Raw genomic sequence first — 16,948 nt, 5'->3', positions numbered from 1 at the left:
GTTTGCCAGTTGCTTTTAGAATTCAATATAAAGCAATTATAATTTGCCATCAGTTCTTATATGATACGATCCCAGAATTCTTTAAGAACAAAATGTCTAGTTACCAACCAGGAAGATCTTTGCGCTCTGAAAATTCTGCACTGCTGAAGACAAATGTAAATCCAAAATATGTGGAAAGCAATGCAATGATCTTTTCTTGTGCAGGAGTAAAATTGTGGAATTCTCTTGTAGGGAAAGTCTGGAAATGCAAGGATGGGGGGCATTTAGAAAGTTATTAAAAACACAATTATTTGTAAATGCCTTCCTTTAAGCTACTTATTTTTCTTGTCTGCTGATTCCTAGAAAGAATTGAATTATTCTTCATATATCTATCTTGATCTGTATTGAAAAGTTGTTTTAATTTGTTTTAAGATGTTATGTATGTAACAGTTTTGTAAACCGCTTTGGTCAAAAACGGTATAGAAATTTTTAAAATAAATTTTTTTTAAAATTCCATTACTGCTACTCACAATAAGGCCCCAATTCTGCAAACTGTGTCCCAATTGTAGGCTGCTTTAGGCTAATCAGGACACACATAAAAAAGAAAATGCTCCCCAGGCTGGCCGCCTATATTGAAGGCACCTCGGGGAGCCTCATGAGGCCTGCCTAAGCTCGCCTAAAGCTATGCGTAGCCTTATGCGAACCTAGGCGGCCGCGTACATCTCCTTAGGCCAGTGGGAGACGCGTACAATGTAGGCCAGCAAAATGCTGGCCTAAATTTAAGTAGACACAGCTGCTATACTTATCGTGGCAAGGGATCTCCCTGCCACGATAAGTAAAGCAGCCGCAGTTACAGCTGCCAGTCCCCCCCCGAATGATCACAATAGGAGGGAGCCCAATCCTCCTGCCCGAAGACCCCCCATCCCCCATGAAGATCGTGGCAGGAGGGAGCCCAACCCCTTGTGCCCGAAGACCCCCCCACCTCCCCCCAAAAAGATCGCAGCAGAAGGGATCCCAACCCCTCCTGCCTGGAGACCCCTCCTACCCCCCACAAAGAGCCCAACTCCTCCTCTCCAAAGACCCCCCCCCAACACAGGTGGCAGACCCTCCCATGGCTAAACACCCCCCTTACTAATCTGAAAAGTTGGTTGGCCATTCAGGTTTTTCTACTGTCCGGCCGGTGTGCCCGCCTTCATCAAAATGAGGCGGGGCCTACCCCTTCCTGGTGCATTGTGGGATGCACTGTGGAGGGGACTAATGCCTGATTAGCCCAGGCACCTAACGCCCCTCCTATGGGCAGGGCCTTAGATGCCTGGGCCAATCAGGCATTAAGGGCGGTGATAATCGAACATTTCCCAAGACATCCAAGACAGAACTTAGTCGTCCGGAGCTAGACTGTTTTAAAAGCACCTAAGTACCAAAAAGGAACTCAAACTGATCAGATGACCACTGAAGGGATTAAATGACCCTCTCCCACACTCTTCTAGTGGTAACTAACCCCCTTCCCACCCCATATTTGATTGGGGCTGATCATTTTTTTAACACCCCCTCCTCTATATAAAAAATATATATTTTTAATAATAATCCACAAGTCACACTCAGGAAGGATGCACCTAAGAAAAGGCAGCATTTCAAACACTGCAGTGAGCACTAGAACATCAATTTACGCACTGTAAAATTAAATGAGCCAAATTAGTACAGATCAATCCTGCACAGTCAATGCTAACAGGAAACCATATCTTTTTCATACATGTGGAGGGGGCATAATAAAAAAAAAACGCCTAAGTCCATTTTGGGTCTAAGGCAGGAGTGTCCAATGTCGGTCCTCGAGGGCCGCAATCCAGTCGGGTTTTCAGGATTTCCCCAATGAATATGCATTGAAAGCAGTGCATGCAAATAGATCTCATGCATATTCATTGGGGAAATCCTGAAAACCCGACTGGACTGCGGCCCTCGAGGACCGACATTGGACACCCCTGGTCTAAGGGCTCCTTTTACTAAGCTGCGATAGTGTTTTTAGTGCGCACAGAATTTTAGCGCGCGCTACGCACGCTAAAACTGCTATCACAGCTTAGTAAAAGGAGCCCTAAGTTGCTAGTTGCCCAAAGTTGGACATGTCCAAAGTCAATTCTCGAAAAATACATCCAAAATATATATTTTTTTGAGAATCATCTACTTGTACATCCATCCGTTTGATTGTCCAGACTGCTAAGTCTTCTATCTTTATACCCCATTCTTGTCCATAAATTCGTCCAAGTCAAAAACGCCTAGATGTGGGAGAGGCCAGGAAAGTGATAGACTGGCCACCCAGACATGGCAACAGAGTAGTGGGGCACCTTACAGGGCACTGCTGCGAATTTCACAAAAAGGGTACCACATAAACATCTCACCATAACTCCCTTATAGGTCATGGTGACCTCCCAAAAAACTCCCCAATACCTACTAGACCCATCTGTCTACCACCCCAATAGCCCTTATGGCTGCAGGTGCCATCTATATGGCAGTACTATAGGGTTTGGGGGGCGTTATGGTGGGTGCTTGTTTCACCATGAATGTAGTGGTTAGAGTGGCTTATGGGCCTGGGTCCTCCTCTCTATGGTTTATTAACCCATCCCCCAGACTACTTAAGACACCTCTGTGCAGCTCTACTAGGCTTTCCTATGCCAGGTGCTGATGTTCTGGATGTAGGTATGTACATTTTTATTCCGATTTTATGGCGGCGGTGGGAGTCAGTGATCACTGGGGGAGTGTGTGGGAGTCTGTACTTTGTGTCTGCAGTGGTTAGGTGATCACTTTAGATACCTTCTCTCCATTTAGACCTGTTTTTAGATCGCCTAAGTCACTACATATAAGTTCTGTCTAGGCAGTCTCATTAAACTTTTGGTTATACTTGCAGTATGACTAAGTCTAGATCAGCCCACATCTAGCCCAAATCCCGCCCTCAACACTCCTCTTAAAACACCCTTCAGCTCTGGGCGTACAGCATAACTGAAAAGGCCTAAACTGTTTTTAGATACATCTAAAACCCGTTTTGATTATCGGCACTTAGATGACCTGTCTTTAAGGTTGTCCAAGTACTGATTTGGGCAGGATTTTAGACGTATTTCTGTTTCAATTTTGAGCCCCATTGAATGCAGATACACCCTCACCCAGTATGGAATAAGATATCACAAACTAAAACTTGAAATATGTAGACAAAATTTAAACTGAACCGCCAAGAAGCCAGACTCTGCATATAGTGCAACACCACAGAAACAGTGACCTAAGAACATAAGAATTACTATATTGGGACAGACCAAAGAACCATCAAGCCTCAATGTCCTGTTTCCAACAGTGGCCAACCCAGGTCTCAAGTACCTAGCTAGATCCCAAGTAATAAAACAGATTTTATGCTACTTATCCTAAGAATAAGCAGTGAATTTCCCCAAACCACTTCAATAATGGCCTATGGACTTCCCTTGTAAGAATTTATCTAAACCTTTTTTAAACCCCGCTAAGCTAACTAATTTCAACACATTCTCTGGCAACAATTTCCAGAGTTTAATTACACATTGTATGAAGAAATATTTTCTCTGGTTTGTTTTATATCTACTACTTAGTAACTTTATTTTATGAAAAGAGTAAACAAGCAATTCATATCTACCTTTTCCACTCCACTCAGTATTTTGTAGACCTCTATCATATCCCTGAGCCATCTCTTCTCCAAGCTGAAGAGCCCTAGCCACTTTAGCCTTTCCTCTTAGGGAAGTCATCCTATCCCTTTTATCATTTTTGTTGCCCTTCTCTGAACCTTTTCTAATTTTGCTACATCTCTTTTGAGATATGGTGACCAGAATTGCACACAGTATTCAAGGTGTGGCCATAGCATAAAGCACGTGTGTCAAAAACAAGTCCCGTGGGTCGAATCCAGCCCACCAGGCCATCTTATGCGGTCTGCGGTGTGGCCTGTGGTGACTGCGCACCTTGTACTACATCAAGGGTGTCCAACTTGCGGGCCACAGGCTTGAGGGCGATGCAGCGTTTTGCTCATTGCCACCCCTGGGTGTTTACCTTCTGGCTGGCTCCCTCCTCCTCACTGCCGCAGTCATTTCTCTGACTGAAACAGAAACCTTCCCTCTGATGTTACGACGTCAGAGAGAAAGCTTCTGGCTCAGCTGTGGGACGCTTGTAGGAGCTGCCACTGCCCACAGTTTTGTGCACAGAAATGAGTGCGGCAGTGAGGAGGAGGGAGCTGACTAGAAGGTAAACACCCACTGGAGGAAGGTACGTATTTGAGGCACAGAATGAGGAATGGGAGAGGGGCGTGTTGGGACTCGAGAAGGAGGGAGCACTCTCCGGAGAAATGTTGGAAGGAAGGAGGGAGGAGGCATGAACTTGGGACATAGAATGAAGGGAAGGAGGGAGGGGAGCATGAGCCATAGAATGGAGAGAGTGAGAGAAAGAGATGCTGACGTGAGAGAGGGAATATAAAGGAATAATTGGGTGGCTGAGAGAAGGAAAGAGAGATGATGCACATGGGGAGATGGAATAAAGAGGAGAATTGTTGGGCAGAGAGAGGGAGGGAGAGAGAATTATTGGACATGGTGGTGGGAGAGGATGCATGGGGAAGAGAGAGATGCCAGACCACTGGAATGGAAAGAAGAGAGAGAGAGATGTCAGACCACAGAATGGAAGAGAAGGAGGGGAGAGATAGATGCTAGATTGCAGGGAGGAGAGATGCCAGACCACAGAAAGGAGAGGAGAAAAGGAGAGAGATATTAGATCTCGGGAAGAGGGAGGGAAGGAGAGAGAGATGCCAGACCATGGAAAAGAGATAGATTCCAGGCTATAGGAAGGAGAGGAAAAAGATGCCAGACCATATGAGGGGGAAGGGGGAAGATAGAGTTGTCCGACCATGGGAGAGAAATGAGATGGTACACAGGATTGGAGGGGAAGGGGAGATAGAGGAAGGAGATGGTGCACAGCAATGGGTGTGGCAGGGAAGAGATAAGAAAAAATGCTTCTTATGGATAGATGGGAATAGGAGAGAATAAAGAGGGAGGAGATGGTACACATGGATAGATGGGAAGGGAAGACATGGAAAAGTAGATAGATTTTGAGAAGAAAGCAGAAAAATGGAAGAAAGTTGAATGTTAAAAGTTAATGCTAAAGATGGATGTATGGCAGAAAGTGAAGGAGAGAAAAACAGCAAATGGATAAGGTGGCCCTGGATACACATTTAAGAGCACAAACAGAAAGAAGTGCAGCCAGAGACTGGGAAAAGATGGTTTAAAAAACAAAATCATCGGACAACAAGGGTAGGGAAAATGATTTTATTTTTAATTTAGTGATTGAATTGTGTCAGTTTTGAGAACTTACATCTGCTGTCTTTATTTTGCACTGTTCAGAAAGAAATGCATTTGTTTCTATTTCTCTGGGGTTGAACTGCATTCAGAGTTTTGAATCTTAGGGTTTTGTTTGTATATATTAGTACTTTTAGTTTGTGGTCCCGTATTTGCATAGGGGTTATCTGTGTTTTGGTAGGAATGAATGTTGAGAAGCATACAGTGTGCTTTGTGTAGTTTCATTTTGTGGTTACCCATTATGTGTTGTTAATAAGATTATATTGTATATGTATATATATATTCATTTTTCATATATATATATATATATACATATATGAAAAATGAATGGAAAAAATGGTATTATAATTAGTATTATTATGGGGGTGGGGTCTGGCCTGCGACTTAGCCTGTGTTTCAGATTTCAGCCCCTTAATGTGATTGAGGTGGACACTCCTGACATAGAGCAATACAAGAACGTTATATAATTTTCTAACATTCTATTTGCTTTCTTAGCCGCTGTCGCACATTAGAAACATAGAAAGATGACGGCAGAAAAGGGCCAAGGCCCATCAAGTGAGGGTTTTAACATATCCTCAACAATTACATATAGATCCTTTTCCTGGGCAGTGACTCCTAACATAGAACCTTGTATCACAAAGCTGTAGTTTGAGGTCATCTTTCCCACATGCATCGCTTTGTACTTGCTCACATTAAACGTCATCTATCATTTTGATCACCAGTCTCACAAAGTCCTCTTGCATTTTTTTTGTAATCCTCTTGCAATTTAACAGCTTTGAACAACTTTGTATCATCAGTATATTTAATTATTTCACTAGTTATTCCCATCTCTAGATCATTGGTAAATATGTTAAAAAGCGCAGGCCACTATATAATCAAAACATGCAACAAAAAACTGTGAAAAATATCAGTGGAAACAGGCAGGAAGATTTGAAGGTAATCCAGGAGGAAAAGCCTCAGAGCCCTATTAGGGACAAAGCCCTCATCTAACTAGAAAGGGCAAGTCAATTCATCGGCATAAAAGCCTCTATTGGTTACTGAAACTTTCAAAACAAGTACAGGTGCAAATGCTAACAAGCAGCAATATTTCTTAGGCATGTCACTGAAATTACTGTGAAACAAATCGTTGCTATAACACTGAGAAAAGTGATGACAAACTTATCTTAAAGCAAGTCAGGCAGCAATGCTCACACCCCCACCGATGATGGTCAAGCATTTTGCCTTCTGGCTGCTTCAGGGACAGAAGAAAGCAAAGCCTGCAAAAAAGTGCTATTTGTGCTGCTAAATATTCAATGTAAAAAATACCTTCAAAAGAAACTGCTCAGATCCACTAAATTTATAATCGGCACTCAATCTGTGCTCAACACCACCCACACATAGATGGCTGCCATGCATCTGGTATCTGTGGCCTTCCTACCAGATGACCTCATATAAAACACAAATCAATCAGAGGCTTTTAGGAAAAATGCAATTTAAAAATTATGAAATGGGTGGTAACATCAAAAGAATGGTTGGGCAAGTCAATAAGAATGATAATGATATCAAAATTAGAAAAACTAGAAAGACAGGTGTCAAAATTTAGAAAAAGTTAGAAAAAATTTCACCATTCAATCCTCGCATTCATGCTGTATGACTCTTCAGACTTTAGTTTATAAATTTATTCCTGCTCGCAGCATAATAGTGCAGTCCTTCTATCTCTCCCTTGATGTAAAAGGGGGATATGGTCAATGACAGTGCATTTAAACTGACTAGGCAAGTGATGTGCATGTACCCAATGCTCAACAATTTGCTCATCAACTTTATTATGTAAAAGACTGCTATAGTGTTCTCCAATGCAGGTCCTAAAACATCATGACGTTTGCCCGACATATAGTTTAGGACACAGGCAAATAATTACAGAAACAACAAAATCAGAAGAACAATAATTATTGTGATATAACTTATATTGCTGTCCTGTCACTGGATGTACAAAAATTTGTTTAGTTTCAACAGTAGATTCACATAGGATAAGAGGTGATGTTCTCTTTCTTCATGTCCCCATGTACACCATCTCTCTTTCCCTCTCTCAGACACCTAATTCTCCCTTTCTATTCCCTCCCTCACCTCAGCATCTCTTTCCCTCACTCTCTCCATTCTTCCATCCATTCTGTAAAGAACCCCACTATTTACCCTTCTCCATTGAGAATATTGACCATTTAAACCTATTCTCTGTTTTCTGCCTTTCAACCAGTTCTTAATCCATAATAGAACATGACCTCTTATCACATGACTTTCTAATTTCCACAGAAGTCTTTCATGAGGTACTTTGTCAAATGCCCTTTGAAAATTCAAATACACAATATCAACCAGCTCACCTTTATCCACTTGTTCATTCACCCCTTCAAAGTAATGCAGTATCCAGTCTTTTGCACGGTATATCACATGTTTGATTATCTCCCAGTTGGTGAGAGGACTTATATGTGTACTCGATGCAAAGAGTTCCTAGCATTCAGGGAACGGGTCTGATCTCTTGAGGCTAGAGTAGCAGACTTGGAGGAGCTGAGAGAGACAGAGAGTTACATAGAGGAGACCTATAGGAACCTTGTAGAAAAGTCCCACCTCCAGTCTGACAGCCTCTGTGCTGCCTCAGAGGAGGGAAGTCTTCTTAAGGGACAGCGTCACCATGGCGTAGGAGACAATCCTGTAGCTAGGATATGCCCACCAGGAGATGCAAGGTCCTCTCGCACCGAGAATGTGTCTCCCAGGGGCTTCTGCCCAGGAGGGCAGGGTTAGGATGGCCGTTATACTTGGAGATTCGATCATCAGGCATGTAGATAGTTGGGTGGCTGGTGGGCGTGAGGATTGCTTGGTCACTTGCCTGCCTGACGCAAAGGTGGCAGACCTCACGTGTCACCTAAATAAGATTTTAGATAGTGCTGGGGAGGAACGTGCTGTCTTGGTACATGTGGGTACCAATGACATAGAGAAACGTGGTAGGTATGTTTTGGAAGCCAAATTTAGGCTCTTAAGTAGGAAGTTAAAATTCAGAACCTCCAGGGTAGCATTTTCTGAAGTTCTCCCTGTTCCACACGCAGGACCTAAGAGACAGGCATCGCTCCGGAGTCTTAATGCATGGATGAGGCAATAGTGCAGAGAGGAAGGTTTTAGATTTGTTAGGAACTGGGCAATATACTGGGAAAGGGGGGAGTCTATGCCGCAAAGATTGACTCCACCTTAACTAGGGTAGAACCAGGCTGATGGCATCAACATTTAAAAAGGAGATAGAGCAGCTTTTAAACTAGAAACTGGGGAAAGGCTTACAGTCGCTCAAAAGAACATGGTTCAAAACAAGATATCATCATAAAAGGGAAGACAGTGAGATTGCTATACAGGCCACAATAGCCAAGTTTCCTTAAATACAAAGCAGACTTATTTTAAAGATTGCAAATTATCTGTGCTAACTGTTGAGCAAATTGTCTGTATGAAAATGCCAAAAGCCTAAGAAACAAGAAGGAAGAGTTAGAATATATTGCATTAAACGAAAGGATAGATATAATAGGCATCTCTGAGACCTGTTGGAAAGAATATAACCAATAGGATACTGTCATACCGGGGTACAAATTATATCGCAGTGATAGGTTGGATTAAATAAGTGGAGGCATAACATTATATGTTAAGGAGGGCTTTGAATTGAATGGCCTGATCTAGTTGGGACCTATGACAATTCTTATGTTCTTAAGCTACTCTAACCACTACTACTTATGGTGGAAAGTGTGAGGTCACCAAAACCCTACTATAGTGCCATATAGGTACCACCTGCAGTCATAAGGTCTATTGGGATGGTAGGCAGGTGGGTATAGTAGATTTGGGAGGAGTTTATGTATGGCTCACCATAAATTATAAGAGGGTTATGGTGAGATGTACAACTGGTACCTTTTATATGATGTTCACCTCAGTGCCATCTAAGTGCCCCACTACTCTGTTGGCATGTCACAATGCTGGCCCCTCCCACATTGAAATGGTCTATATTTGGACGTTTTGAACTTGGATGTTTCCCTGACCTGAGGTTTGGACATCTTGCAGAAAACATCCAAAATTGTACTTAGACAACGTATCAAAAATACTCCTCCACACCTTTTTGACTAGTTTTCATGTGTTATTCTCCATTAGGTCAGTGATGAGGTTTGAATTATGCAGGTAAATAAGTAGAAAGACTAACATTATTTCAAAACAATGTTTGAGCCTCTAAGTTTTTCCTATAGGAAAAAGGGACAGAGCAAGGGGAAGCAGCAGGCAGGAAGGTATGCTCAGATTTCTTCTTACTGGTTGGATCACTTGGTTTACTTCTCTAAGACTTCACTCTCATGAAATCAGTGATCAAGATCAGCGCACAGGTACTGAAACTCTGATGAGTGACAAATGGGCTCAAAAGAGTGTGAAAATGAGAACACTTTCAAATGAGTATGATGCGCTCCTAATGAGTGAGACTTGGAATCTCTGGGCTGGTAACGCTAGAATCATAATCTAGAGAGGGATACTAAAGATCTGGGCTGTTTTAGAAAGTTTTAAGTTTTGAGTATTCAGAATTAAATGGAAAATTTTTGTTTATGCCAATATTTCATATTTCTGAACAGATGAGAAGAAACTCCAAATGGTTGCTTGAAAATCTCTTTTATCAGAATAAATAAAGAGGAAACACATTGCTTAGACACGGGAAGCTAGATTGTGATGCTTGAATGTTTCTCTTGGGTGTGGGGGTGGAGGGAGGACTACCAAGAGTAGCCAGGGAGGAAAGAAATAGATGACTGAGGGTTGAGAGTGAGCATAACTTCTTCCATTTATCAGCCATTCCATAGCTGGATAACATAACATAAAACTTAATTTCTTTCCCGCAATACCTTGCAGTTCAATGCAGGTAACATAATAAAGAAGACTGTACACAGACAGTGAAATACAAGATTAACCTCACTAATACAACAATATCATTTTCCCCAAAACTTTCTATACAGATAAGATACACCAAAGTACCAACAACCTCCTTCAAGGACCCACTGATGCACCTTCTGTCCCTAGAAGATAACAATACTTGGACCCTGTTCCATGTACTGAATACATAAGCTAACTGCCACAGGGGGACATTAAAAACAGCACCAAACATTCTTAGTGTTCCACTTTACAGACTGGAAGAATTTCCTTTTGAAAACTGATTCCCGAATCATTATATATTCTCATTAACACACCAAGAAAATACAAGCTTAGATTGATCACTTTAATGTAGAAAGAACAGAGTGTGATTCAAACTAAAGACCACCTCTATCATTCATGCACATGGACACATTTCCTTGTCTTTGCCTTTACAGTTTCTCTCTTCCATGCTTTGATGTTAACTTACCTTCACAATACAAAATTCCTTTCCAAGACATTGGCTCCTTTGTGGCCAGTCTGATCCACCCATGTCTTGTTTTGCAGCCTATCCCAGACTCAAGCCCCATGAAGCGTTCCATCTCCACCTTGACACCACAGCAGCAGCGTCCTCGCAGCATGCATCTGTATGAATACTCCCTGGAGCGGGTACCACCTGACCGAACTCACCACCATCATCACCATCGCTGCCATCGACGGAAAGAGAAGAAACAAAAGTCTTTGGAGAGGTCACCACCCCAACAGGATGATGCAGACACAGGTAATGTTCATTCCAAAGAGGGATGTTATGCTAAACCAAGGGTCTTGCATCCACTCCTGTGAATCTGTAGCAGGAGATACTGATTACTGGGTGAGACCAGTGGTCCATCGTACCCAGTAGTCTACTCCCGCAGCGGCCCCAGGTCAAATACTAGTGCCCTGAGACCAGCCTTACCTGCATACATTCTGGTTCAGCTGAAACTTTGTTTTGAATCCCAGGAGGGTGTTTTCCCCTATAACAGCCTCCGGAAGAACGTTCCAGTTTTCCACCACTCTCTGGGTGAAGAAGAACTTCCTTACGTTCGTACAGAATCTATACCCTTTCAATTTTAGAGAGTGCCCTCTCGTTCTCCCTACCTTGGAGAGGGTGAACAACCTGTCTTTATCTACTAAGTCTATTCCCTTCAGTATCTTGAATGTAGCCCTCTCAGTCTCCTCTTTTCAAGGGAGAAGAAGTTCAGTTTCTCTAATCTCTCACTGTACGGTAACTCCTCCAGCCCCTTTACCATTTTAGTCGCTCTTCACTAGACCCTTTCAAGTAGTACCATGTCTTTCTTCATGTATGGCGACCAGTGCTTGATGCAGTATTCCAGGTGAGGGCCTACCATGTCTCGGTACAGTGGCATGATAACCTTTTCCGATCTGTTCATGATCCCCTTCTTAATCATTCCTAGCATTCTGTTAGCCCTTTTAGCCGCCGCCGCACATTGCGTGGACGGCTTCATCAATTTGTCGACCAGTACTCCTTATTCCTGGTCTCTGCTGCCCCCAGTCAGTTATTTCTTCTGCAAGCGAGCCTGCAGGAGCAACTATGATCTTCTTTTTTGTTTTTCTTGAATTTTTGCAGTAATTTTATGTAATTTTTTACAAGATTTTGTATTCCTGTTCAGCTCCAGTGACTGCCTATCCTGCATGAGAGTAGCAGACTTCAGTCTGCAGCTGACAGGTAGATCCTGCGGGGACCTGCTCAACCAGCCTGCTTGAACTGTGGAGCTCAGGGGTTTCCCCTGCTGTTTGCTCACTCTTTGACTTGATTAGGAGTGCTAGCACAGGCTGTATGGTTACCAATTGCATTTCTTCAAAGTGCACGCAGTGTCAGCTGCACTTTCCTCCCCACTCTTCATGGTGTTTGGAAGTCCCAGGTGTTGAGTCTCAGTCTGGCTCTGGCCTGACTGGCAGCTGAAGAGTCAGAAGAATAAACAAAAAATATGCTTATATAAATCACTGTGGCAGATTTAAAAAGTTATTTCTAATAGCAAAGTCTGTATCATATTTTCATTTGTGGATAGGTTGTGCTCAGAGACATGGTGGAAAAAGGGGACAAAGTCGCCAAAAAACCTCACCACCCAATCATTGCAGAACTTCCACTTTACTGAAGTATAAACTTTATTATTAAGCAGCACTTATCTTTTTATGTGAAGTTCTTTGGCCTCAACATGCCACGTTTCATTCTTTCTTCAGGAAGCCAAAACAGCATTGTCAAAAGACTAAAAAGTCTTCCATAAAGGGTGTCAGTCTCTGCAACACAAACCCATTGAATCAAAATTAGTGATACTACTTATTTAAGACGAACTAAACTATGAATCTTATAAACTATGAATCTTATAATAAATGGTTAAGGCTAAACGGAAGGGTATCTTATTGAGCTTACAATTTAAGATATACTGACTTCTGTTGCTCTACTCACAGCAGCAGAGAGACGCTGACAGGGAATTTAACAGAAAAAAATGTGCCCGAAAGTGTCAACAACGTCATGAAAAACAGATGTAAACAAACGTGCACAGTTATAAAAAGCTCTGAAAAACCGTCCTAAAGATAGCATAACAGAAGAAATTAATTAAGAGGTAAGAAAGGCTTGCCACTCTGTTTCGTTATTCAGACCAGCAGGAGATAAAGTGTTAAGCTTATAAATCCATTTTTGTTCCCTTCTCCATATTAGGCTGGCCAAATCACCATCCCAGGATAACTGTGGCACTTCCAAAATGGAATACTGTAACTGCTGTATAGTATGTTGACTAGTAATCCAATGTTGAACCAAGGGAGCCTCTAAGGTCTGAGTACAGATCCTACTAATGTGTTCTCCTATTCGGGTTCGTTCCGGTCTGATGGTGTGCCCCATATAAAATATAGCACAAGGGCACCGGATTATATAAATGACCCCCTAGTTGCACATGTAGAAAAACCACGGCCCCCCATTTCTGTTAGCCCATTCTGGAACATCCTCCAAATCTCGCAACGGAGCACTATGGTCACATATCTTACATTTGCCACAACAGTAATGTCCTCTTCTGACAATATTGGTATCATCATGATTAGTTGTAAATTGTGAGGTCATAAGTCTTTGTTGTAAATTTCATCCTTTAGAAAAGGCAAATCTTGTGGGTGCGTGAAAAATAGAATGGAAACATAACACGCTCCAATTGGATTTAATAATCTGCTTAATCCTAAATGCATACTACTTGTGAAGTAATACACATACTACAGAAATGTCTTGGGATTTAACCCTGGGGGTGAAAAGTGTGGTACTTTGAGCATATAAGGCTCATTTATAAGCCTTTTTGATGACTGTCTGTGGGTAACCTCGTGCTCTAAATCTGTTTTTCATTTCTTCAGCTCTATTAATGAAATCAGTACGGGAGGAACAAATTCTCCGTGGTCGTAAAAACTGACCCACGGGTATATTGTCCCTAAGATGTTTTGAATGGAAACTGTCATACCTAAGGAGATTGTTTCTGTCCGTGTCTTTCCTGGTGGCAGAGATCTTTTTCTATTTCCAGCTACCCTGAGAGGAGCTGTGGCAAGCTGCAACACTTCTTCCCAGCGTCTGGTCTTTGAGTGGGGCTATCACAGCCCACAGGGTAATTTGGGGGAGGGGGTCTGAAATTGTGGTTTTTAAAGTTATATTTTGTTGTAGCCTTGTCCCCCCACCCCAGAAATCCTAAAATCACTGGTTTTTGAGGTCTTCCAATGGAGTTAACAGCTGGGGTTTTTTCAGCAAGAAATCCTGGCAGTGGCCATCTTGGACTTTTCCTGATTTTAAATCTAAGTTCTCAAACTTCTTCAAAAAGCCTTGTTTTTTATTCTAACCACCAGGGATGGAGTCCTCATGCTCCAATGACATGAATTCTTGTGAAGTTTGTCCTGGTTGGGCACCCAAAGAGCGCCTTTGCGCTGCACATGCTAGGGCGGCAAGGACCTCAGGTTAAGCCTCTGACTACCATATTAATACTGCTAAATGACTGTTGGGATGTACAAGGGATGATTTTGCCCTCTTGGGATTCCATGATACAGTGCCAGTACCTAATAAAGGTCCTGATGGTCCCAAAGTGAAAAAAAAGGCACTCTAACCCTCCTTTTGAAGGGGGTTCTCGGTCCTCTATGCCCTTTATGCCTGACTTTGTGAACTAGCTTTGGCAAGCCTATGTCAGTGGCACCGGTGCGCCTTCCGGATCAGCTAAAGAGCGACCATCTGTGCAGCCTTCCCATGTTTCAGCATCTGCTTCTCCATGGAGGCCCATGTCTCCCACGGACACCAACAGCTGGTCAGATGGGGTCCCTGAAGATGATGATCTGGATGCTTATCCTCTCTCCCAGGGTGAAGCCTTGGTCAGAGACAATGAGACACTGGGTAAAGTGGATCAGGGTCTGAATGCTGCTGTGGATCTGGGTGAGGACCCCTCAGTATGCAGGCTGTTCAAGTCTGAGGCACTGATGGATCTTTTCACTGAGTCTCTTAAGGAGCTCAAAATTGATTCTCCTCAGCCTACTTCACACTGTTCCCTGTTGAACAATGTCCACTCTCAGCCTATTGCCTTTCCGTGGCATCTGGACATGAAAGTCCTGATTTTTTAGCACTGGGAGAAACTGGAGGGCTCCCTTAAAATGACAAAAGCAATATCCTATGGACCAGGACTTCCAGCAGATGGTTGCTATGCCTAAAGTGAACTCTATGGAGGTTCAGGTGAGGTGGTGTAGTGCTTAAGGATCAACAGGATTGCAGACTGGACATCTTGCTCAAGAGGCAGTTTGAGGCCTTTTCTCTGGTGGTGTGGGCTTCTGTGGCAGCCTCCTTTTTGGCACGGGTGTGCCATTCTAAAATGCATGATCCATGCAGTACACATTTAGATCCACTTCCCAGCTGTTACTGGTGGGAGTGGACTATGTAGCTGATGCTTTGTATGATCTGCTATGGGTAGTGGGCAAAGTTTCAGCTTATTCTGTGTCTGCTCACAGAAAACTGTAGATCAGACATTGGGCTGAGGATTCCACCTCCAAAGTCATGCTTAATAGGCTTCCTTTCAGGGGCAATATTCTGTTTGAGCAGGGGATGGATGACCTCATAGCTAGTGTCCAGGACTGCTGCCCAAAGCCGCTCCTGGACAGCAGGCCTAGGACCTCTAAAGGGCAATCCTGTGGGTCCTTTAATAGCTCCCATTGATCACACCTTTTCTACTCTGGGTCCTCATCCCAGAGATCCTTTTAGAGTCCACAGAAGAGATTCGACAGGAATAAATAATCCCAGGGCTCAGGGGGTAAGCCCAAGAAATCAAAATGACGCCAGGCCTCCGACCTCCCGGGCAAGATCAGAGGCAGGCTGTAGGACTTCCTGGCAACTTTGGAGGCTATCATGACTGATCAATGGGTTCTGGAAGTCATCAGGGATGGCTACAAGTTGGAGTTAGCCTGTCCCCTCTCTTCCTGGTTCATGGACTTGCCTGTGGGCAAACTGAAGAGAGCAGCCCAGGTCCAGGCTACTGTCCAAAGGTTGCTGGATATTCAGGCTATCAAGTGGGTTCCAGCTGCAGATTTGGGCTCTGACAGATAATCCATATACTTTGGCATGCCCAAAAAAGGCCCATCCTAGACTTCAAGTACATCAATGCAGCTCTCAAAGTGCCTCATTTTCGTATGGAGACTGGTTGGTCATTGCTTCAGTGCAGCCAGTGGGAGTTCCTGGCAGTACTGGCCTTGACACAGGCATATCTCCACATCACAATATTTCCAGATCACAAACGCTTCCTTCAGTTTCATGTCCTGGAACAGCATTTTCAATTCAAGGCTCTCCCATTCAGTCTAGCTACAGCCCCCCAGATCTTCAACAAGGTAATGGTTGTAGTGGCAGCTCACTTCCGCAAACTGGGTTGGCTGGTCTGCTCTTATTTGGATGCCTGGCTCATCAGGGCACTGTCATGGGAAGAAGTGGAGAGAGTGGTTCAAATTTGTCTTGACTACCCTTTAAGGTCTGGGATAGATTGTCAACCTGAAGAAGAGCCAGCGGCAGCCCGTTCAGACCCTGGTTATAGATACTCCAGCTGCTGGCTCTTCTTCAGGTTGACAATCCATATGATTCAACACGGAGAGAAGCCAGGTGTTTCTTCAAGAGGCACTTGGGAACCAAATTTCAGCTCTTCTGGTGCAGCAGTCTCCATTGACCTGGGATTATATTCAGGTCCTGGGCTCAATGGTGGCCACAATAGAAATGATTCTTGGGCAAGAGTGCATATGTGCCCCCTGAAGCACTCCCTTCTCTCTTGATGGCCTCCGCAGAGAGAGGCTACATGTTCAGCTGCCCTGGATGACTGAGGCCTGCTGAAGCATGTCCTGGTAGCTTCATCCTCTTTCCTTATCCTCTGGGATGCCTCTAAGGATCGACGGAGCACACTGACAATGGATTCAGGTCTTCATGGCTGGGGTGCACACTGCGAGGATCACCCAGTGCAGAGACAATGGTCCCCATCTCAGCACCATTGATCCAGAACCATTTGGTTGGTGCTGATTCAGTTTCAGTCCTGGTTGTCAAATAAAATGGCCAGAGTGTTTTCCAACAGCACAACAGCAGTGGCTTACATCAACAGGCAAGGAGGCACCAGGAGTATCAGCCTCCAGAAGGAGACACTCCACTGGATGGAGACTCATCTTCTGGCCATTACTGTAGCTCACTTTGCCAGAGTGCAAAACATGTTGGC

The 16,948-nt window shown here is 43.5% G+C and overlaps 1 protein-coding gene across 5 annotated transcripts in view; it reads left to right on the top strand.

The window, feature by feature from the left end:
• The window catches only part of CACNA1B (calcium voltage-gated channel subunit alpha1 B), a 1,471,643-nt gene that overhangs the window by 1,414,309 nt on the left and 40,386 nt on the right, over positions 1–16,948 (top strand). For all 5 annotated transcript variants that reach the window (XM_033960470.1, XM_033960471.1, XM_033960469.1 and 2 more), the window contains one exon: positions 10,770–10,983. In XM_033960470.1, the coding sequence (XP_033816361.1) occupies positions 10,770–10,983 (214 nt within the window). The remainder of the gene's footprint in view (positions 1–10,769; positions 10,984–16,948) is intronic.

This window comes from Geotrypetes seraphini, chromosome 10, assembly GCF_902459505.1.
Source record: "Geotrypetes seraphini chromosome 10, aGeoSer1.1, whole genome shotgun sequence".
Classification (NCBI taxonomy): domain Eukaryota; kingdom Metazoa; phylum Chordata; class Amphibia; order Gymnophiona; family Dermophiidae; genus Geotrypetes; species Geotrypetes seraphini.
Note: the sequence above shows the minus strand (reverse complement) of the source record. Positions and strands in the feature narration are given on the sequence as shown.